The sequence below is a fragment of the Pongo pygmaeus genome, chromosome 11 (genome assembly GCF_028885625.2).
Source record: "Pongo pygmaeus isolate AG05252 chromosome 11, NHGRI_mPonPyg2-v2.0_pri, whole genome shotgun sequence".
Classification (NCBI taxonomy): Eukaryota; Metazoa; Chordata; class Mammalia; order Primates; family Hominidae; genus Pongo; species Pongo pygmaeus.
Window position 1 is genome coordinate 101720670 of NC_072384.2, and position 23969 is coordinate 101744638.

The 23969-nt window shown below is 37.3% G+C and overlaps 1 protein-coding gene across 10 annotated transcripts in view; it reads right to left on the minus strand.

Moving 5' to 3' along the window:
- Positions 1-210: 210 nt before the first annotated feature.
- The window catches only part of C2CD6 (C2 calcium dependent domain containing 6), a 180905-nt gene continuing 157146 nt past the window's right edge, over positions 211-23969 (minus strand). For 2 of the 10 annotated variants that reach the window (XM_054479119.2, XM_063648329.1), the window contains exons 16-18: positions 8720-8794; positions 3992-7582; positions 255-696 (exon numbers count right to left, since the gene is read on the minus strand). In XM_054479119.2, coding sequence (XP_054335094.1) covers positions 406-696; positions 3992-7582; positions 8720-8794 — 3957 coding nt within the window. In that variant the 3' untranslated portion in view covers positions 255-405. Of the gene's footprint in view, positions 697-3991; positions 7583-8719; positions 8795-23969 lie in introns of those variants that run through there. The other 8 variants (XM_054479120.1, XM_054479126.1, XM_054479122.1 and 5 more) reach the window with 8 other exon arrangements.

Sequence of the window (23969 nt, forward strand, 5' to 3'; positions counted from 1 at the left end):
CATTGATAACCACAAATCACCTGAAAACTGGGTAGAAAGGGATAATATACAGTGTAACAAAGGTTGGAGAAGTCAGAGAAATACAAATTGGAGTGATATTATACAGTGGAAAAAGTAAAACCGAGAAATAAAACTTTGTTAATGAATATAAACTGAATACGTATTTCTGGGTTTGTTCCCTAAGGTTCATGAACAAAAACACATTTATATCAAATGTGTTTGTTTTTCATTTTAATCAAAACAAAATGGTTCTAACAAGATGAAATTTGCTTGCTGACTTCTGTCACACAAAAGAAGAGATCTCCAAACCATTTTGTTAATGGAGAAATGATATTCTGACTGCTGGCCTCACATATCATTCTGAGTTAAACGTGTTTTATAATATCACAAATGAGCGAACATTTTTCAATATCCTCTTTTAATTTTTTTTGGCCGCATTTTATGCATTTCATAATCTGATGTTTTATCATTTATATGAACTAAGCCTGATGAAACCATTCGGCGACTTGTAAACTTTCCACTGTAGCTTTCTCGTTGCTTGTTAACCTCCGGAGCAGTATATGGTCTTGCAGAGTGTCTGGCATGATTATGGATATCATCTGAGCTTTTTCCTAAAAGCCTTGATCTTGATTTTACTTTTTTAAGGTGTGTAAATGAGGTCATGTCATGTAAATCCTCAAATTTATCTGAACAATCCTAAATAATAAAATAAAAGATCCAATTGGTAAATTAGGTTTCTTAAAAGTAGGTTTTAAATTTACAAGGACTTCTGACATGGATGGTCAAAAGAAAAAAGAAAAACATACAAGGACTAAAGTTTATAATAGCAACAGTTAAAGACAAAGAATGAAAACACTGAATGTTTCTTAGGCAGTCTCTAAATTCAGACCCTACACCCGATGCCCCCCATTAGATACTGTGCTAGATACTATGCTAGAAACCATGCTTTAAAAAGATCTGTTACAAAGGATCCGTTATTTCAAAAAATATTGAAGATAAGCTAGAAACCTGAAAAACTTGAGAGCTGACCTCAGGGGTCAGACTCCTAAGCAATGCTGGCCAGATTACTTTGTAATTTCTCTCCAACAAAATCTCTCTCCCCGACCCCAAATATAAATTATGAACTCTTATACTTTACTTTTCATATCATCCAAAATTTGATCTTTCATCCTTTAATAACCATCTTTAGTTAATTTATATACATACAGAGAGAGAGAGAGAGAGAGAGAGAGTGTGTGTGCCACACCCAAGAATATGGTTATAATGTTTACATTAAAAATAAAAAATTGCATGTATACTCTGAGTAAACAAGTAAAACATTCAGTAAAATAACTGGAAGGATATATACCATAATAAATGATTCTTTTTCAAATTTTCTATTATATAGCTATATAAGGTATGAATCTAGTAGTTACCCTCAAATTAGGGTAAACAATTTCCTCAGCAGTTTGAGCAGCTCATCTCATAATACTTTGCAAAGATAGCCACACCAAGGGAATGGGCTGCTTGATTTGAACATAGGTGGGGATAGATTAATAGAACTGGGGATCAGGGAACATTGGGCAGGACTAATAAGAATTAGGCAGTCAGAAAAAGATTTACAAAAAAGAATGTATAACGAGTCTAAAAATAAATTCTACCTATTTAACATTTCTGCCTGAGTTTGGAGAAGGCAAGAAAACATTCTTCCTCTTCCCTCTTATGTACACAAGACAATTAGGGTAGCCACAATGAGATAATTTATGCTATGTTAGTGAGTAACACATAATTTTCCTTCACAGCTGATATAACTGATTACTGGAGTGGCAGTGGAAGGGCATGGAGACCCAGAGCACTGGTTACTTTTTTAGGTGTTCCTATGACTCAATTTCTCTCTCTTCTGTCTTGATTCCTTTGGGAGATTCCTGGATTTTAGAAAATCAGATGAGTAAGTTGTTCTCATCATCTGAAAAATGCCCTCTTACCACTCAATTATCTATTAGAGGAAAGTTTAGGAACAGTTGGTTTAACCAAGATAAATAAAGATAACTCTATCTCCCTTGCCTGCTCTTAGGATAAGGGTTCTGAGATCCTATGTAATCTTATATCATTTAACATAAACACAATTTCTTACTTTGCTTGAAAAGTTGTATTAAAGATTCCATTTGTCTTAAAAAATTCAGAAAATCCTCTTTGAAGACTATCACCCCATCTTCTACCTTTTTTCCAAGTGTGTAGACACGTGTATATATTGTATATATACAAACACTCACCCTCTCAATACTAAGTTTCCGAATTTAGATAGAAAAGAAAAATCCAAAATTGAAAGTATAAGCTGATATTTATACCGTCACTATATAGTTAATATTTAGCTGTATAATATATAGTGTGTATAATATATAGCTATATAATATTTACCCTGCTACTATAAAGCTAATAGTTTGCTTTACTGTGGAAAATAAATTCAAAGCAATTATGCAGAAGTTAGATTTTCTCAAAGGTAGAATTATGCACATCAAAGTATCAATTTAATATGAGTTTTACTTACTCATATTTACTTAGCAGTTTTTCCAATTATGGGTCATGCCTATTATGCATACTATAGGGAAGACCAGTGATTCAGAAAATTAAAAATCCCTTCCATTCCTAGATTTTAAATTTGCTTTAGAATGATTTGTATAAAGTCTAGTCGCAGATTTACTTTCCTAATTTTTTTTTTTTTGAGACTGATCTTGCTCTGTTGCCCAGGCTGGAGTGCAGTGGCGCCATCTTGGCTCACTGCAACCTCCGCCTCCTGGGTTCAAGTGATTCTCCTGCCTCAGTCTCTCAAGTAGCTGGGATTACAGGCGTGCACCACGACACCCAGCTAATTTTTGTACTTTTAGTAGAGATGGAGTTTCACCATGTTGGCCAGGCTGGTCTCAAATTCCTGGCCTCAAGTGATCCACCTGCCTCAGCCTCCCAAAGTGCTGGGATTATAGGCGTGAGCCACTGCGCCTGGCCTCCTGTTTTATGTTAATATTAAAAATATATTTGAATTCTCAAGTTTCTCAGCACATGATATAGCATGGTGGTGAAAAAAGAAAAGACTAGAAGTTAATTTTTTGCAATTCATAATCCAATGGATTGTAAATTTTGCATATCCCTAATTTTTAGCTAGATAACTGGCACATAGGAGCTTCATATTTGTTTAACGGAAGCAAAGACAATTCAGCTATGTGAAAAAAAACCTCTAATAGTTGTAGTTATATCTCTATGAAAAGAAAATGTCGACTATGCTTCCACAGCATCTGGCCACAGCCAATGGTTGTACTAATTTTAGTCAGGGCTAAAATCCAGCCAGTTTTCCACAATCGGGACTGTGTACTCTGACTCTCGGCTGTGTCAGCTGGGAGAATCTGCCCAGAGGAAGAGGGCACCTTTTTCTAATCCATGTCCCAGATGGTGGGTTGGGGGAGGGGTGCCACTATTTATTTCATAGAAAGGTAGTAGGTGTGTTAACAGTCCCCCTGGTTTTTGATTGTATTTTGAATCAGGTGAGGTGATATTTAAGTTTCAGAGGAATTTTTTTGTTTGTTTGTTTTGAGACGAGGTCTCACTCTGTCACCCAGGCTGGAGTGCAGTGGCACGATCTCGGCTCACTGCAAGTTCCGCCTCCCGGATTCACGCCATTCTCCTGCCTCAGCCTCCCCAGTAGCTGGGACTACAGGCGCCCGCCACCACGCCCGGCTAAAGTTTTGTATTTTTCGTAGAAACGGGGTTTCACCATGTTATCCAGGATGATCTCGATCTCCTGACCTCGTGATCCACCCGCCTCGGCCTCCCAAAGTGCTGGGATTACAGGCGTGAGCCACCACACCCGGTCTTTCAGAGGAATTTTTAAATTGGAGGTCTGTATGTCTTGGAGGGTAATTAAGGTTATACACACAGTTGGATGCAGATATATACACCCTAAATTATTGCCAGAACTTTGCCAAATACAGAAGTAGAAGACTTAAAAAAACATTATTACATGTATAGTTCTTCTTGCAGTCCAGTGAAGCAGTGTCCTTGGAACAGACTTCTTTAGGTGAATTCTTGTGGTGGGCAGTGTGGTTGGTAGTATCCTGACTATCTTGTTAAATGACTTTTTTGGTTGGATGACACGGTCTCTTTCTTTTCGGACCTTAGGTTTTAGATCTTCTCTCTTAAATAATTCTGGGAAGAGGTATGGTTTCGAGTTTTTCTCATCTTCTACAACTTTATATTGGAATGACTGTATTTCAGGGAACTTGGCACATTTTTCACTGCAAATTTCATCTGGTTTTATATAAAGAGTTTGTATTTCTTTTTTGTATTGTGCAAATGTTACTAAATGTTTTTTATTATTGTTATTATTTCCTTTCAATCTCTGACAATACTGGTCTTCTAATTTTGATTTTTCCCCAGTCTCTGTATTGAAATGAGTTAAAGTGCTACTTTGCCAGGAAGGGAAAGTGATTCTGTGTAAGTACTCATCTTCCCTTGGCATTCTGGCATTAGGAATTCTTGGATACGATGTTAATACTGCTTCAGGTTTTTCCTGAACAGTCCATTTATAGATGTTTACATGCTCCTTTCTATCAAGGGACTTCATTTTCAGTGTCCTTTCACACCAAGCTTTTGATTGAGTTATTTTTGATTTACCACCCCAACTATATGGGTCTTGAATCTCTGTTTCATGAACAGAATTTTCTGCTTGAGGAAGCTGCGTGAATACATGTTCTTTCCTTAGTTTCTTAAGCAGTATATCTGTAAGTATTTCTGATGACTTACTTAATGGACTTGCCTGGATATTTTCATTGGAAGAAGGTTGCACTTTGATTAAACTTGGTGTTTTAGCTTCTTCCTTAGTGTAATAACTTTTCTGTTCCCTAGTTAAAGATGAATTTCCTTTTAAATTCTGTAAGGGAAAATATTTCTTTTCTTTCTCTCGAATCAATTCTGCTTCTCTAAGTTTATCCTCAGAAACCGTTTGTAAAGTGGTTTGTTGAACAATTCTTGAATATTTATTTTGCTTTTCTGAATGCCTCTCCACAAAGTGACAGTCATCTCTAAAAGGTAAATGTGTATTTATATATTTTAATGGTATGGAACTAGAATTAAGCAAATTTATATGCTGGTTGATCCCTTCTAATTGCTTTTTTGTCATTAGTCCTGATTTTGAAAGTTTTTCTATAAAAAGACTCTGGAGGTGTTTGCTTAAATCAGCTTTTAGATGTAATAATTCATTTTCTGATAAAGCTATCAGATAGTTCTGTAGAGATTTACTTAAAGGGTATTTCATGTTTATTTCAAACCTTCTACCAAAACTCCCCTTTGAAATATCTTGTTCTAGTTCGTGAAAAGATATTGAGACACTTTTAGTCCTTAGAGAAGATATGTTTGGGTGTATAGTCTCAGATTCTGTCTCATTAAATAAACTGCTTTCTGAAATGTTTTTTAGGAAATAGTTTTGGAGAATCTCATTAAAAAAATATCTTAGCTTTATTTCTAAATGTTTATCTATGAAATGATGATTGAAATTGTTGACAAAAGACATGATTTCTTTCACAGTTTCAGAATATTTCCCCTGAAAACTGTTTGGCCCTTTCTGCTCTGCTTTCTCATTCATCAGATACAGATTTCGATAGATTTTTGGTAAGTCCTCCTTGGTGATATGTCCTGATTCTGAAAGTCTTTCTACAAGGTAATGCTGGATTTGTTTACTTAATTCAGATTTTAAATTTTTTACTTCTGACTCTGAGAGTTCTTCCAGAAACACACGCAGCTTTGGACTCAAAATAGGTTTTTTGTCTAATTTGTCTGCTTTATCAAAATCCTCTTGGAGTTCTTCAAGGTGTTCTGTGTCACTTGTAAAAGAAGGTTGAATTAGTCTTTCTAATTCTTTTTCTGGTTGTCCTCTTCTTTCAGATTGATTATATTTGAAAAAAACATTGAAGATGTTTTTTAAAAAGGATTTTAACATTATTTCATCTGATTCACTAAGTTTATCCATTAATGAGTTAGTTAAACTTTCTAAAGTAGAACTGAGATCATTTTTGTCTTTACCAAGCCTCTGACCATTTCTGGGCAAATCCAGTTCTTTATTTGCTATTGAATAATAACTTGAATCTTGTGGGAACATATTTTGGTCTTCCTGTATAAATTCAACTCTACTAACAGAAGTAGTGTCTTTGGGAATGATGGGTATATTCTGCTCAGAAAGAGGTTCTGTCTCGCTTCTGATTTCTGAATAATATTCCTGGGAATCCTTTAGGTTTCCTTTAGGAGAAGTGATCCCCGTACCCAGCAAAGAACTCTTATGGCGTTCTTTATCTAATTCTATCACTTTGATTATCCCAGATTCTAAAAGCGTATCTATAGGAAATGCTTGTATTATCTGGCTTATAGCAGATCTGGGCTGTGGCAATTCTATTTCATCAGCATTTTCTTCATGAAATAGAATATGTGATGACAAACTTCTCTTCCAAGGTGTAGGTAATTGATTTTCCAAGTTCATTGGTGTTTCACTTGGCTCTTTCACTTCTATCTCCAATTCTGAGAATATTGGTGCAGTGAATATTTGCCTCATAATGTAGTCATGTACAGTGCCACTTGAACCTGATTTGGAGTTAGGTACTTCGCTTATTAAATGTTTCTTTTTGATACTACTCCTTTTTTTAATTGGAAAATCTCTCTCATCAGCTTCGAAGTGTTTTTTAGAGACATGTTCTTCTACCTCTGGAGATTGTCCTGGTCCACCTTCTGAAAATGAATCTGTAGGAATATTTTTAATTACCTGACCCCCTTCTGAAAGTGAATATTCAGGAATATTTTTAATTACTTGACCACCTTCTAAAAGTGAATCTGCAGGAATATTTTCAATTATTTGACTACCTCCTGAAAATGAATCTGCAGGAATATTTTTAATTATTTGACTTAAAGTAGCCTTTGAATTTAAAATGTCTTTTTCTGAAAGCCAGTTGTTTAAATCTTGTCTTTTTTCCAATACGTTGTCTTCCATACTACTTGATAATTTATCATGAATGCTTAGAAGTGGAGAACTACTTTTCTCTCTTGCTTCACTGTTCATATTAACTTCTGGTTTAGAAAATAATTTGTCTGAAAGATCTTGCAGATTTTTACTTAAAATTGACTTGAGTATCATTGATTGTTTTAAATATTCTATATGGGGGGTAAAATTTAAAGACTTTGAGAGGTGACATGTGTTTGCGTGTACATTTCCAGCCCTTGATGATTCTCCTTTGAAGCTTGGTAAAGATACATTTGGTAGATTTTCTTTTAAACTATTCTTTGTATCTAAACCCTTTATTGTATTGATAGTAGGATCAGGGGCTAACTTATTCTCAGTTTGTAACATCTTTGTTGTGAAGATATTAGGGTCATGGGCCCAGGTTTTATTAGCAGGTCCTGCAGTTTTTGATTGTGCTGGATAAGGAGGATCCTGGTCTTCATGCTCTATGACCTCTGCACCTAAGATGTTTCTATATTTGTATATATCTTGATCTTTTCTTTTTTTGACTGACATTTTGTTTATATTCCTTAGAAAAGGATCAAAACTGTTCTTGTTGAATTTCTGAAACTGCAATATTAAAAAAAAGGTAAGACATTTGGTAGCAATGATTTTGAATTTATCATACATTTTCTAGTTAATTTTCTTTGAGCAATCTGTCAATGTATCTATTCACTCTCCTACCCTCCACAAAGGGAGAAAATCAACTTTAATTATTTTAAAATATTTGAAATTGAAATAAAAATTTTAACGGAAAAATTTCAAATTCTTAATTCTGACACTATTTTGTGTCCAAGTGCTTTTTGCTACTTGGAATATTTTTAAATACTTAAAAAGCCACCCATAAACAGTTTATTTTTAACAACTCAATTTCTAGTGTTAGCTGCACTTCCTTAGACAGTGGCTAACATCAGGATCCAAGTCTCATTTACCTAAATATTTGCTGCATTCATAGCAATGTAGGAAATATTTTTTTAAATTTAAGCAAGTAGTGAAAAGTACTGAAACGAAACTCATGAAAAGTATCATAAATATTCTCTAAAAACTGACTTGGGGGCATTATCATCTGCCTTTAAGTCTGAGAGTTTCAACAATGATAATGAGCTCCACCCAGTCCTTAACATGTCATAGTTTAATCTCGCTTTTTGATGCATACTGTATAATGCCTCAGAAATGGGTAAGGGAGAACCATATAGAAAACTCAGGATTACAGTAAAAATTCAGTGTAATATTCATAAGCAGCTTTTTAGCTCTGGGATCAGGCTCTTCTATCATTGAAACAGCCTTCAAAATAAAAATTCTTATTGAAACTTTTTTCATACTTCTGTGTTATCTAACTAAAAAATGCAAAATGTGAAAGAATCAGCATAGTATCTGTCTTATTTTATTTCAACTTAGTAGTTCAAAATTATTTTTAATGGATGCAACTTATTATAACTGGTTTTCAAATTCTAGTGGATACCCAGATGACAAATTAAGAATCCCCTTGGTTTTGTTTTGTTTTGTTTTGTTTTTTGAGAAATACAAATTCCCAGATTCTGTTTCTGGGTTGAGATTCATTAGGTCAGAAGTGGACCTGGGAATGTGTATTTTTTACGGTAGCCAGGTGTTTCTAATGAGTAGCTTTTTAGAACTATTGAATTAAAGTATTGAAGAAACCTAGTAATTAAGTATAATGATACTGCGATAGAATAATTCAGGACTCACCTGATATTTTGGTTTGAATTCTATATATTCTTGTCTGAAAGATGGTGAATTATATTCCTTTGGTGAAAAAGCCACCTTATAAAAAAAGAAGTTCTAATTTTAGATTACTTGTAATATAAGAATATCAAGATCATTTTATTCTTGCAATAGTTACTAGAGATATAACATTTTTAAACCTAAATATTTTTATCATAACAACTATACCTTGCCAATTATGAAAGAAATCTGTATACATATAATATTATATATGTGAAATATTGGATTCTTTGGTATTATAATAGTCGCCCTATTGAATTTGTAAAGTCAAAATAATGCACAGCAACTTCAAGCAGAAACAAAAGTAAAAATAAAATAGAATTGTCAGAAGAAATGTAATCTGATTTTTAAAAGTCTGTGAGATGCCTTTACACAATACATGGCAGCTCATATTATATTGAGATAGCATTTTATTTATTTATTTATTATTTTTTTGAGACAGAGTCTTGCTCTTTTGCCCAGGCTGGAGTGCAGTGGCGTGATCTTGGCTCACTGCAACCTCTGCCTCCTAGGTTCAAGCAATTCTTGTGCCTCAGCCAACTGAGTAGCTGGGATTACAGGCACGTGCCAGTGCATGTGGCTAATTTTTGTATTTTTTGTAGAGACGGGGTTTTGCCATGTTGGCCAGGCTGGTCTCGAACTCCTGATCTCAAGTGATCCGTTTTCCTTGGCCTCCCAAAGTGCTGGGATTACAGGCGTGAGCCACCGCGCCCAGCCATAGATAGCATTTTCAATTATTATCAACCTGTCACCGTTAAATGAATATTTAAAACTCTCTAAAGAAATACTAAATCAAGATGTGTGGGAACAATTACAGGATCACAGAACCATTGAATTTTTAGAGATGGAAGTATTTTAGAGATAATCTAGTTCTAGTTCTTATTTTACACAGAATCTGAAGCTGAAGTTTCTTGTCCCAAGTTACCCAGATGACTAGTAGCTTAAATCCTAGGTGTCCAAAGTTTTCATTGGGTACTCAGTCCCCCACACAATCCAGACAGCAGTGAGGGAGAATGAGTGGCTTTAGAAGCATCATAATGTGCATCCACACTGCCAACTCATACAGAGAGAAAACGTGACACATCTCTTTACAGAACACTTGGTACTTCAAATGACTTTCCTAAACATTATCTCCTTTAGTCTGTAGAGAGTTCACTATGGACGAAATTAATTAAAATAACAATTCAATGAGCAACATTTTTTTTTTTTGAGACGGAGTCTCGCTCTGTCGCCCAGGCTGGAGTGCAGTGGCGCTATCTCGGCTCACTGCAAACTCCGCCTCCCAGGTTCATGCCATTCTCCTGCCTCAGCCTCCCGAGTAGCTGGGACTACAGGTGCCCGCCACTATGCCTGGCTAATTTTTTGTATTTTTAGTAGAGACGGGGTTTCACCGCGTTAGCCAGGATGGTCTCGATCTCCTGACCTCGTGATCCACCCGCCTCGGCCTCCCATAGTGCTGGGATTACAGGCATGAGCCACCGCGCCTGGCCCATGAGCAACATTTTTATTAGAGATACTTTTAGGTTATTTTAAGGTTTAATTAACATTAAGCAGTTAATAAATGACCCTATTCTTAAAGCCTCAATGGCTTCCCCTCATTGTCCTCACATACCAACTCTATATTGTCTCTGCAAGTTTCTCAATATTTGCCAGTATCGTTCCTCTCCTCCAGCCAAATGTGTCTAACTCTGAATTCTTGACATACATCTTGTACTTCCATACCTATTCTTTTGTTCCTTTTGTTTTTCTTTGCTTAAATTTTCCCCAAATCTCTTTTAAACACAGTTTACATTATAACATTTGAAAGCTCATTGCTTTAAATGAATTTAATAGAAAAATTTAAAAAAGAAACATGTATGATAAACAAGTGAAAGAACAAGTAGTAGAAAAATATAATTTCATTTTTGTAACAAAGCAAACAAAAAATTCCCCCTATTACAAGCATGGACAAATGTGTGAATGGATTCAAAATGCTTACATTGTTTTCTCACGAAAGTAGCTCTGGAGGAGAGGAAGGAGGATGCTATTAACTTTTACTCTGTTTAACTGGCTATTATTGATTAGATGAACATATAATTCTTTCACAAATAAAAAAGCTTCAGTAAAGTAATATTGGGGGAATGCTCTAGGTATTCATGTTAGGAAGCTAGGAAAAGACAATAAAACAAACCAATACAGGAGCTTCAAGATGGCAGACTGAACATGTGAGTCTACTCTCCTATCTCCCAAGGTTCCAGTACATTAACAGAAAATATTATTTCAAAAAGAAAGAACCATGGCAACACTAGAAATCAGTAAGGTGAGCTACCAGGATCTAGAACTTTGAGAAAATACAGAAAATATGAGAGCAGATATAATTGACTTAATGGAAAGACCCAGTCAGAAAAACCGTAACCTTAAACAATAGTTATTAGAGATGTAAAATCAGGGGGGCCTGAGAAGCAATACATTCCAAGTCAGTGTATTAATCAGGGTTCTCCAGAGAGACAGAACCAACAGGATATATGTATATATAAAAGGGAGTTTATTAGGGAGAATAGTGCACACGATTACACAGTGAATTCCCGCGATAGGCTATCTGCAAGCTGGAGAAAGAGAGAAGCCAGTAGTGGCTCAGTCCAAGTTCAAAAGCCTCAAAACCAGGGGAGCCAACAATGCAACCCTCAGTCTGTAGCTGAACGCCCGAAAGACCCCTGGAGACTGCTACTGCAAGTCCCAGAGTCCAAAGGCCGAAAAACCTGGAGTCTGATGTCCCAGGGCAGGAGGAGAGGAAGCAAAGCATCTGGCAAGGGAAGAGGGAGTGAGCCAGAAGACTCAGCAAGCAAGCTCATCCCTCCTTCCTCTGTCTGCTTTGTTCTAGCTGAGCTGGCAGTGACTGGACAGTGCCCACCCACATTGAGGGTGGGTTTTCCTCTCCCAGTCCACCGCCTCAAATGTCAGTCTCCTCTGGCAACACCCTCACAGACACACCCAGAAACAATACTTTTCTAGCCCTCTAGTCATCTCTCAATCCAGTTAAGTTGACACCTAATATTAACCATCACACTCAGCATACACAAAGAAAATCAGATCATGGGAATGTCCATAGTTATTAAAGAGCTGCATTTGGAAAAGCTGGACCTCTTGGACCCTTCGTTATCACCCCTCTCTTTCTCTGTGCACACAGAGCAAACACTGCTGGCAGCACTGTCTTTTCCCAGTCACTCTCCCAAACATCAAAAAACTGTTCTCTAAGGAGAATATGGCATATTCCTAAGCAGAGATGTAAGTTTTGGGCCTTGACAGGGAAGCAGAGTAACGATTGCTGAGACTCACACTTCCAAATTAGATAATTAAAAGGGGATTTGAAAAAAAGGAAAGGGAGTTCCATCCAGGAAACACACTGGTTCTTTGGAAATGTAGAGTCCTCAGCCATCCTACCTGCCATCTTCCATCCCTACACACCCTCCAGGGAGGCCTGCCCAGCACATAGACAGAGTATACCTATATAATCAACATACCCCTCCATTTATAAACATAAAACGAAGTTTACCATATATATGAGAAAAACTGATACATGTAAGTGAAAAATCAATAAGAACAAATGGAACTAACTCCAGCATAAATAGAAATATTTCTGACAAATGTAGGAGGAGGGTGACCCTTGGAAAAGATTCTAAATAGCTCAGAGATATTCAAGAGGATATTGAGTTCCCTTTAGCTGTATGATAATTATCTCAAATTTAATGTATATAAAATACAATTTTAGATTAGGCACCACACTCCCAAAAAAGAAAACCCTTAACCTTTCTGTTTTTCCTCTTCTCAGTTGATGATGCATCTATCTCTGGAATTGTTAGGCCAGAAACCTGAGAGTTTTTATTCCTCTCCTTCTTCTTTCCATAACTAATCCAGCATTAAGTCCTGTGGCTGCTGCCTTCAAAACAGATCAAGTACGACCAGGTGCGGTGGCTCACACCTGTAATCCCAGCACTTTGGGAGGCTGAGGCAGGTGGATCACTTGAGTCCAGGAGTTTGAGATCAGCCTGAGCAACATGGAAAAACCTTGTCTCTACAAAAAATTAGCCAGGTGTGGTGGTGCAGCCTATGGTTCCAGCTACTCAGGAGGCTGAGGTGGGGGATCACTTGAGCCTGGGAGTGGGAGGTTGCAGTGAGCTATGATCATACCACTACACTACAGCCTGGGCGACAGAGTGAGACCCTGTCTAAAAAAAAATTATATATATATATAATTTATATATTAATATATACTGAATATATATTATACATATAATTTATATATAATGATATATATATATCCAATCACCTTTTCCCATCAACCCCCCTACTACTATAGAACAAGCCACCATCATGTTTCCCCAAGCAGTGGTATCCTAAGTAGTCTCTTGCTCCCTGTGACAGAAAATGCTAGTTGCCTTCCTAAAATGTATTATCTCAAGAACTTACATTTTTTTAAGGGGCAGAAATGTCCCCTATCAAAAGAGCTACATCTTCTAGCCTCCTTTGCAGACAGGAGTGGCCATGTGACAAAATTTTGGCCAACTAGACATAATTGGAAGTTGTTGAGAGAGTATCTCAACTCTCTCTTCTGAGAGAGTGTCTTAAAACAGAGGCCGACGGTCAGGTGCAGTGGCTCACACCTGTAATCCCAGTACTTTGGGAGGCCAAGGTGGGTAGATCATGAGGTCAGGAGCTCGAGACCATCCTGGCTAACACGGTGAAACCCTGTCTCTATTAAAAATACAAAAAATTAGCCGGGCATGGTGGCACGTGCCTGTGGTTCCAGCTACTTGGAAGGCTGAGGCAGGAGAATCACTTGAATCTGGGAGGTGAAGGTTGCAGTGAGCCGAGATTGCATCACTGCACTCCAGCCTGAGTGACAGAGCGAGACTCTGTTTCAAAATAAAAACAAAAAATAAAAAACAAAACAAAAAAACAGAGGCCGACTTAGCTGATAAGTATGTAACTGAACTTGTCTTTTTCTTTCTTCCTGCCTGGAATACATGTGATGCCTGGAGATATAAAGTCCATCTGGTGTCACCCTTCCGTAACATGCTCATGCTGAAGACGGCTGTCCATAAAGAAAAGGAATCTGGGCCCCTGATGACGTCATGAAACCACAATATTACGATTTAAGGCACTGTTTTTAAGTTTTTGTTACTCATGCTTAACATGTTACTCATGATTAACTCATGTTAATCATTAACATGATTAATCATGTTTAATTATGTTAAACATGATTCTTAACTGAAAAACTTCTATGCATACTGAAATTTATTCTTTTACAGTAGAATAAAGCTAGAAATCAGTAATAGAAGAAAATTAGAAAATTCACAAACATTTGGAAATTAAACAAAAAATTCTTTAAAAACCAATGGGTCACAGAAGAAATTACAAGAAAAATTAGGAAATACCTTGAGACAAATGAAAACACAACATACCAAAACTTATGGGACACAGAAAAAATCAATGCTAAGGGGAGAAATTTATGGCTATAAGCATTTACACTAAAAAAGAGAAAGATCTCAGGCCGGGTGCAGTGGCTCACGCCTGTAATCCCAGCACTTTGGGAGGCCAGAGTGGGCGGATCACCTGAGGTTGGGAGTTTGAGACTAGCCTGATCAACGTGGAGAAACCCCGTCTCTACTAAAAATACAAAATTAGCTGGGCATGGTGGTACATGCCTGTAATCCTAACTACTCAGGAGGCTGAGGCAGAATTGCTTGAACCCAGGAGGCGGAGGTTGCAGTGAGCCAAGATCATGCCATTGCACTTTAGCCTGGGCAACAAGAGCGAAACTCCGTCTCAAAAAAAAAAAAAAAAGAAGAGAGAAAGATCTCAAATTAACAACCTAACTTTATGTTAAGGAACTATGTATACATTCCTTAATGCATACATTAGAATAAGAGCAGCAAACTAAACCTAAAGCTAAAAGAAGGAAGGAAATAATAAAGATTAGAGTGGAGGTAAATAAAATAGAGAATAGAAATGCAATAGAGAATATCAGTGAAACCAAAAGATGGTTCTTTGTAAAGATCAACACAATTTACAAACCTTTATAGCTAAATTGATTAAGAAAAAAAGAAAGACACAAACTACTAAGATCAGAAATGAAGTGGGATATTATTACTGATTTTACAGAAACCAAAAGGATTATGAGTACTATGAACATTTGTACACCAACAAGTTGGATAACTTAGATGAAATAAACACAAGTCTTAAAAAAGCCAAACTACCAAAACTGACACAAGTAGAAATAGACAATTTGAATAGACTTATAAGAAGTGAAGAAATTAGATTTAATCTCTTGACCCAGTTATCTGTGGATTTTTAGTCCCCAGATAGCTTTTATGAATACTGCTCACTGCTTTTCCTGCCCTCATTCCATGTTATGTGAGATAGATACAAGCAAGCCCATCCTTCAGGTATCCTCCAGCCAGCTTAGAATGGACATATACAATAATTTGCAAATAAAACTATGTTCCCTCCAGTTCCATAAAGGGAATTGGGAACTAGGCTCCTGCTGCTCAAGACCAACAGTGCTGCTGTACTTAGGAGCGGATGGAGAAAGGGTGAATACAAACTCCAAAAAACGTTTCTACTGTTTTGAACATGAATTCTAGGTAAACAGGTTTCATTTTCTTTCATTACAATACAGATGTCACTCCATAGTCTTCTGCCTTTCATAGTCTAATAAGAAGTCTGGGCCGGGTGCAGTGGCTCATGCCTGTAATCCCAGCACTTTGGGAGGCCGACATGGGAGGATCACGAGGTCAGGAGTTTGAGACCAGCCTGACCAACATGGTGAAACCCCATCTCTACTAAAAATACAAAAATTAGCTGGGCGTCATGGCACGCGCCTGTAATCCCAGCTACTCAGGAGGCTGAGGCAGGAGAATCTCTTCAACCTGGGAGGTGGGGGTTGTGGTGAGCCAAGATTGGGCCACTGCACTCCAGCCTGGGTGACAGAGTAAGACTCCATCTCAAAAAAAAAAAAAAAAAAGTCTGTTTTTATTTGTTCCTCTGTAAATATTTCTTATTTAAATCTGTAAATAATGTGCCTTTTACCCCTCTGAGTAAAGATTTCTCTTTATCATTGTTTCTTAGTAATGTGATTATTAGCATGGTTTTCTTTAGGTTCATTCCCTTGGAATCTATTGAGCTTCTCAGATATGTGGGTTTATAGTTTTCATCAAACTTAAAAATATTTTGACCATTTTCTTCAAATCATTTTTCAGTTCCCCTCCCAGACTCCAGTTACATGTGTGTTATACCACTTTGTATTTTCACATGTTAGTGATACTGTGTTTTTTTTTTTTTTCTATTTGTGTTTCATTTTTGTGTAGCTCCTAATCCTGTCTTCAGGTTCACTGATCTTATCTTCTGCAGCATCTAATATGTTGTTAATCTCTTAAAGGTTACTATTTCAGATATTTTTTATCTCTAAAAATTCCTTTGGGGTTAATTATACCCTCTATTTTTTTCCTCATCATACTCATGTTTCCTCTACCTTCTTGATCGTATGAACTATATTTATAATGGCTCTCTTAACATCCTGTTCTATCATTGATGTCATTTCAGGATCTTTTTCTATTATTTGATTTTTCCCTACATAATGAGTCATATTTTATTGCTTTTTTATATGCCCAGTATTTTTTAAAAATACATTTTATTATTTCATTGTTTAGACACTAGGTCTCACTGTGTTGCTCAGTCTGGATTCAAACTCCAGGGCTCAAATGATCTTCCTGTTTGAGCCTCCTGAGTAGCTGGGACTTCAGGCACACATTGCTGGTATACCTGGTAATTTTAAAATTTAACTTAATCTTAAGAGACAGAGTCTTACTTACTCTGTTGCCCAAATGGGAGTGCAGTTGCAAAATCAGCTCACTGTAGCCTCTAACTCCTGGGCTCAAGTGATTCTACCGCCTCAGCCTCCTGAGTAGCTGGAACTATAGGGGGGCACCACAACACCTGGCTAATTTTAAAAATTTATTTTGTAGACACAGGGTCTTGCTTTGTGCCCAGGCTGGTCTTGAATTCCTGGCCTTAAGCAATCCTCCTATTTCAGCCTCCCAAAGTCCTGGGATTGCAGGTGTGAGCCACTGTGCCTGGCCAAACACCTGGTAACATTGTATTGAATGTTAGGAATTGTGGATTTTATGTTGTTGATTGATAAATTTCGCTTTTTTTTCTTTTAAATCATTTTGATTTTGCTCTTATGCACATTTAAATTACTTGGAATTAGTTGGGTTCTTTTAAGATTTATTGCGTAGAAGGTTGTCTAGAGAAACCTTTAGTGGAGCTTTAGAAGGGGCTGATTTAGCCTCTCTCTACAAAGGTGATACCCTTCTAAGGATTCTACTTACTCTCATGTGTTATGAGTCTTTCCACTCTGGCTGATGAGAATATGGAATTATTGGAAGTCCTGTGTGAGTACCTATAATTTTCTACCTTATCTTTCCAGTGGTTCTTTTCCTTGCTTTCAGTAATGTTCTGCTTAGATCAGTACTCAGCCAAAGACTCCAGAGGAACTTTACAGTTATCTGGAGCTCTCTTGCCTCTGTAGTTTTTTCTCTTCTGGTACTCTACCAGTTCGCCTCTGTCTGCTAAATTTCAGACTCTATCTCCTCAACCCAGTGAGATCTCCAAGCTCTGTTCGGCTTCTTGCTCCTATGCTGCTGCCTTCGGGCAGTAAACTAGTACAATTATAAGGCTCACTTTGTCCCTGTAGTGAACTCTTCTAATTTTATGTTGCCTCGGCATCCATTTTGAATACAAGTTTAAATTTCTCACACCAGAAATAGAGCTTGGTCACTCTTGACACAGTTTTCAATTCTACACCATGCCCTAAAGATGGCGGCCAGAGATTAGAACTCAGAGGCATCTCTCCTACCTGGCAGACTGAGTTCCCTGCTTTCCCACCACTTCCTTTAAATGGACCATTCAGGAATTTACCCACAAACTTAAAGTGACCCATGCCCTATTCTCTGTCACATGCTCTTCTCTCTCTCTCTGTCTGACTTCATTCCTGCTTCTCATGACCCAGGGACTGACGGACTGCCCTCCTGACTCACTGTGCCCTCCTTGCCCAGGATCTATAAGTAAAAAATCTTTGAACTTGTTTCCTATTATGGTGATATGCAAAATTTGCACCTTCCATCTGAAGAACTAGGGGCTATTCCATGCCAGGTTTTCCCTGGGTTGCTGGAGGGAACATAAGGTAAAGTTCCTAGTGCCAGAGTACTAGTCAGGAGAAATAAAGTGGACACAAGTCAGACAAGAGCTAAAGGGCATCTGCTAGTATAAACAAGTTTCCTGTGTGAAGGACCCCCTGGTCTCAGATAATTAGGCGTTAGGCCATCTGCCAGGTAAAAGAAATATCCTGTGAAGGCACACTGTAAACACCCATATCCAGTTCTCCTTCATTTCCTGCTAGGGTAGGGTTACTAGTCACCCTGGTACTGGAACACCAATTTAGCTGGGGGCTACCCAAATGGTTCACTTTTTTTTTTTTTTTTTTGAGATAAAGTATCTCTCTGTTGCCCAGGCTGGAGTGCAGTGGCACAATCTCAGTTCACTGCAACCTCCACCCCCTAGGTTCAAGTGATTCTTGTAGCTGTAACTACAGGTGCACAACATCATGCCTCGCTAATTTTTGTATTTTTAGTAGAGGAGGTTTCACCACGTTGGCCAGGCTGGTCTCGAACTCCTGACCTCAAGTGATCCGCCCACCTCGGCCTCCCAAAGTGCTGGGATTACAGGCGTGAGCCACTGCACCCGGCCCCCAGAAGGTTCACTTTTCTAAGCAATCAGTCGTATGCTGCCTTTTTCCCTAGTGTCATCCTGTGCTATCATCAATCCCTGATAGGATGCACTGAGAAGGGCACTTTACCACTGATGTATTTTTTCCAAAAACTCAGAATGCAAACATAATAATGGAAAAAACATCAGACAAACACAGATTAGGGGACATTCTGCAGGATACCTGGCTAGTGCTCATCAAGATTGTCAAAGTCATGTTAAAAACAACAACAACAACAACAAAACAAGGAAAATCAGAAAAACTGTCAAAAACCAGAGGAAACTGAAGAGTCATGACAACAAAATGCAATGTAGTACTCTGTACTGAATCTTGAGACACAAAGAGTATATTAATGGAAAAACTGGACAAATTCAGTCTGGATTTAGGTAATAGTAATGTACTAATGTTGGTTTCTTAGTTTTGGCAAATGTACTATGGTAATGTAAGATGTTAACAATGGAAGAAAGTGGATGAGGGGTATATAGGAACTCTCTAATATCTTTACAAGTGTTCTGTAAATCTACAATTATTCCAAAATTAAAAGGTTATTTTAAAAAACTAATCTACTTATAAAAAAGCACAAAGCCGGCCGAGCGCAGTGGCTCACACCTGTAATCCGAGAACTTTGGGAGGCCGAGGCGGGTGGATCACAAGGTCAGGAGATCAAGACCATCCTGGCTAACACGGTGAAACCCCGTCTCTACTAAAAATACAAAAAATTAGCTGGGGGCGGTAGCGGGCGCCTGTAGTCGCAGCTGCTCAGGAGGCTGAGGCAGGAGAATGGCGTGAACCCGGGAGGTGGAGGTTGCAGTGAGCTGAGATTGCACCACTGCACTCCAGCCTGGGCGACAGAGCAAGACTCCATCTCAAAAACAAACAAACAAAAAAAACCAACACCAAGTCAACATTTACAGATAAATGATGCCAAATTTTTAGGTCAATCTCATTATGAATAGATGTACAAAATTCCTAAATAAGTTATAGCAAATTCTGTGTAGTATAACCCAGGAGGAATTATATGGGAATACAAAGATGGTTCAACATTAGAAAATCTATTCATGTAATTCATTATATAAACAAATTATAAGAGGCAAATTGTGTAATTTCCTCCACAGGGGTCAGCATTTGATAAAAATCAACCCCATTCTTTTTTGTTTTGTTTTGTTTTGGTTTTGAGACAGAGTCTTGCTCTGTCGCCCAGGCTGGAGTGCAGTAGCCTGATCTCAGCTCACTGCAACCTCTGCCTCCTGGGTTCAAGCGATTCTCCTGCCTCAGCCTCCCGAGTAGCTGGGACTACAGGTGCCTGCCACCATGCCTGGCTAATTTTTTGTATTTTTAGTAGAGATGGGGTTTCACCGTGTTAGCCAGGATGGTCTCGATCTCCTGATGTCGTGATCCCCTTGTCCCAGCTTCCCAAAGTTTAGGGATTACAGGCGTGAGCCACCGCGCCCAGCCCAATCAACCCTATTCTTGATTTTCAAATAAATCTTCTAACAAACTAGGAATAGGATTAAAAAAGTGCTTTCCTACCTCATGCATTGCGCTTAAAATTGAGATACTAATAGAATATTCATCAGAATCTGTAACAAGAATGCCTTTTCTTACTGCTGCTGTCCAATACTGCTTAAGAGTTTAGCCAAGATTAGAAAAAGAAACAACAGGTAGAAATATTAGAAGTCAGGAAACGAAACTGTGCCTAATGGACGACATGATCACTTATCTTTAAAAAATTCAAGAGAACTGAAAAATTAAGAATAAGAGAGTTTAGCAAAGTGAACCAATATAAGATCAACATACAAATATATACACAGTATTATATAACACTATGTCCAAATATTGCCTGAAAAATATAATCTTAAAAAGATCCCATTCACGTTTACATCAGAAACTATCCAATACTAAAGAATTAATCTAATAAGAAATGAACAGGAGCTATGAAATATTAATAAAGAAAATAGAGGATACTGAATTTTCCTGGATGCAAATTTTATAAATATATCAAACTACACCAATCTATAATTCAATGCAGCCCCAATTAAAATCTCAGAGTTATAGAACTTGCCAAGATGATTCTAATACTTCATCAATAAGAATTTATAAGAATTACCAAGAAAATGATGAAAAAGCAGATGTGTGTGTTCCCTACCAATATTAAATGAATTTAAAGTTATAGTAATTAATGTTGTATAGTAATGTCATAGAAATAGGCAAAATTAATGGAACAGAATACTGAAACAGCTCATGTACATAAGGAAATTAGCATATAATAATTAGCATGTTGTATTAGTCCATTTGCACACAACTATAAAGAACTACCTGAAACTGGGTAATTTATGAAGAAAAGAGGTTTAATTGACTCACAGTTCCACAGACTTAACAGGAAGCATGACTGGGGGGGCCTCAGGAAACTTCAAATCATGGTGGGAAGTGAAGGGGAAGCAAGGCCTCCTTCACATGGTGGCAGGAGAGACAGCAAGCAAAGGGGGAAGTGTCACACACCTTCAAACAACCAGACCTTGTGAGAACTCTCTCACTGTCACCAGAACAACGGGGAAGTCCACCACCACGATTCAGTCACCTCCCACCAAGCCCCTCCCCTGACATGTGGGGATTACAATTCAAGATGAGATTTGGGTGGGGACACAGAATCAAACCACATCACATGTTAAATTAGCATAGGATAAATGTTGAATTTCAAAGCAGCAGGAAAAGATGAGCTATATAGTCAAGACTCATTTACAAATTATAGAAACTAACATAAGTTTAAAAATAAATATATCTGGGCTGACACAAATAGATTTATTATCTTGCTCCAAAGAATAAAAGCCTTTTATGTAAACTGAGAGAACTGTAGGACAATATGACATAGACAAAGGGTGCCAAAGGCAGGAATTTTCTAATTTTATAGGTACATGCAACTGTTTAAAGTACTAAATGCAGTTAATTATTTAAATTAGTTGACTTAAAAATTATACAAATGAAGATGTCAAAGTTCAAACTTGAAGTAATTACAGAAAGACAGACTGTATTTCCTACAATTGCGTTTTTTTTCCATTTTATTTTTTATTGTGGTAAAAAGCACATAACATTAATTTTACAATGTTAACCATTTTTTAAATGTACAGTTCAATAGTGTTAAGTATATTCACATTGTTGTGCAACAGATCTCGAGAATTTTTTCATCTTGCAAAACTGAAACCCAGCTGGGTGTGGTGGCCCATTCCTATAATCCCAGTACTTTGGGAGGCTGAGGTGGAAGGATGGCTTGAGCCTCAGAGTTTGAGGCAGCAGCGAGCCATGATCGCATTCATAATCTCCACTCCAGTGGAATTGTGAAGTATTTGTCCTTTCGTGATGGGCTCATTTCACTTAGCATAATTCCTCAAAGTTCATCCATGCTCTAGCATGTGATGGGATTTCTTTTTTTTTTTAAGGTTGAATAACATTCCACTATATTTATATACCACAGTTTCCTTATCTGTTCATCTAAGGACATTTGTGATGTTTCTACCTCTTGGGTATTGTGAATAATGCTGCAGTAAACGTGGGTGTGCAAAATTTCTTCAAGGTCCTGTTTTGAATTCTTTTAGATATATACCAGAAATAGGTATGTGTCTATGTATCAGAAATAGGATCACATGGTAATTCTATTTTTAATATTTTGAGGCACCTCCATATTGCTTTCCATAGCGGCTGCATCATTTTACATTTCCACCAACAGTGCACAAGGGTTTCAATTTCTCCACATCCTCACCAACACGTTATTTTCTTTTCTTTTGATAGAGGCCATCCCAGTGGGTGGGAGGTGATAATTCATTGTGGTTTTGGTTTGCATTTGCCTTATGATTTGTAATGTTGAGCATCTTTTCATATGCTTATTGGCCATTTGTATAGCTTCTTTGGAAAACTCTCCATTTTTTAAATGTGTTGTTTTTTGTTGGTGTTGAGTTGTAGAAGTTCCTTATATATTCTGGATATTAACCCCTTATCAGATATATGATTTGCAAATGTTCGCGACCATTCCATGGATTACCTTTTCACGCTATTGTTTCCTTGATGCAAGAAGTTTTTAAGTTTGATGTAGTCCCACTTGTCTATTTTTACATTCAGTTTTAAATGCTCTAAAACTTAGACCCCTCAAACCACTTCTGGATAAAGACTTTACCAATTTTCTCATGAAAAGAGATAACATATCTATACCAAAACCATGTTCTATTTGTCACTTAAGTGGAAACTCCAAATAGTGTTATTTTACATAGTAAATTATGTGATTAAAAACAATTATTTACTTTTCATTATTTTCATGCTTAGAAATTTTACTATCTTATTTTTCTTCTCAAAGTATTTGTTAATTTTTAAATGAATCTATTCATTTGTCATTCATTCACTTATTAAGTAATTATTTAACAAAAATATGGAGCAGCTATTATAAACCAGGCACTCTCCCAAGTTTTAGATCACAACTGTTCTCTTCTTCCATTCCTTACCCCCCAAATGGGATAAACTTTAAGTACAACCGACCCTAATGTGTAATATATACATTTAATTTTAAAGATATCGATGCATTTTATGAAGTTTGCCTTACAAATAATATACTTCATTTTAAATAGGAAATACAGTGGCTCATTTAACTAGGAATTCTAAGGGATGGGCATGGCTGGCTCCAGGGACTTAATGTGATCAGGACACTCTCTCTCCATGTTGGCTTTTACAGGCATTCTCTCTTCATCTGGTAGGAAATTACCACTGCTAGCTCTTGGTTTAAAAGAATAAGGGGTCAGGGGATGTGGCTCACACCTGTAATCATTTGGGAGGCCAAGGTGGGCTGATCATCTGAGGTCAGGAGTTCAAGACCAGCCTGGCCAACATGGTGTAACCCTATCTCTACTAAAAATACAACAATTAGCCAGGTGTGGTAGTGTGCGCCTGTAGTCCCAGCTACTCGGGGGGCTGAGGCACGAGAATTGCTTGAACCTGGGAGGAGGAGGTTGCAGTGAGCCAAGGTTGCACCACTGCACTCCAGCCTAGGTGACAAAGCGAGACACTGTCTCAATAAATAAATAAATAAAAATAAAAGAATAAGAACACCCTGTCTTAATATTTTTAATTAAATTATATGCTCATCCTTGTAGCCTCTGAGGCAGTGTCAACACTGCTAACCATACTAGGGATTGGGGCTGGGACAGGGGTGAAACCCTCAGGAAGGGATGCTGACAGACAAGAATAAGTTGACTATAGGGAAAATGTAATAAATTGCATTGAGACAATTGCCTATCCATTTCAGCAAAGATATTGGTAAGTTCTTACATCATATTAAGAAAAAGCATAGATAGATTAAATAGTTAAACATAAAAAACCATATGCTATAAAAGTACTAGAAAAACATATAGGAGAATATTGACATAACCT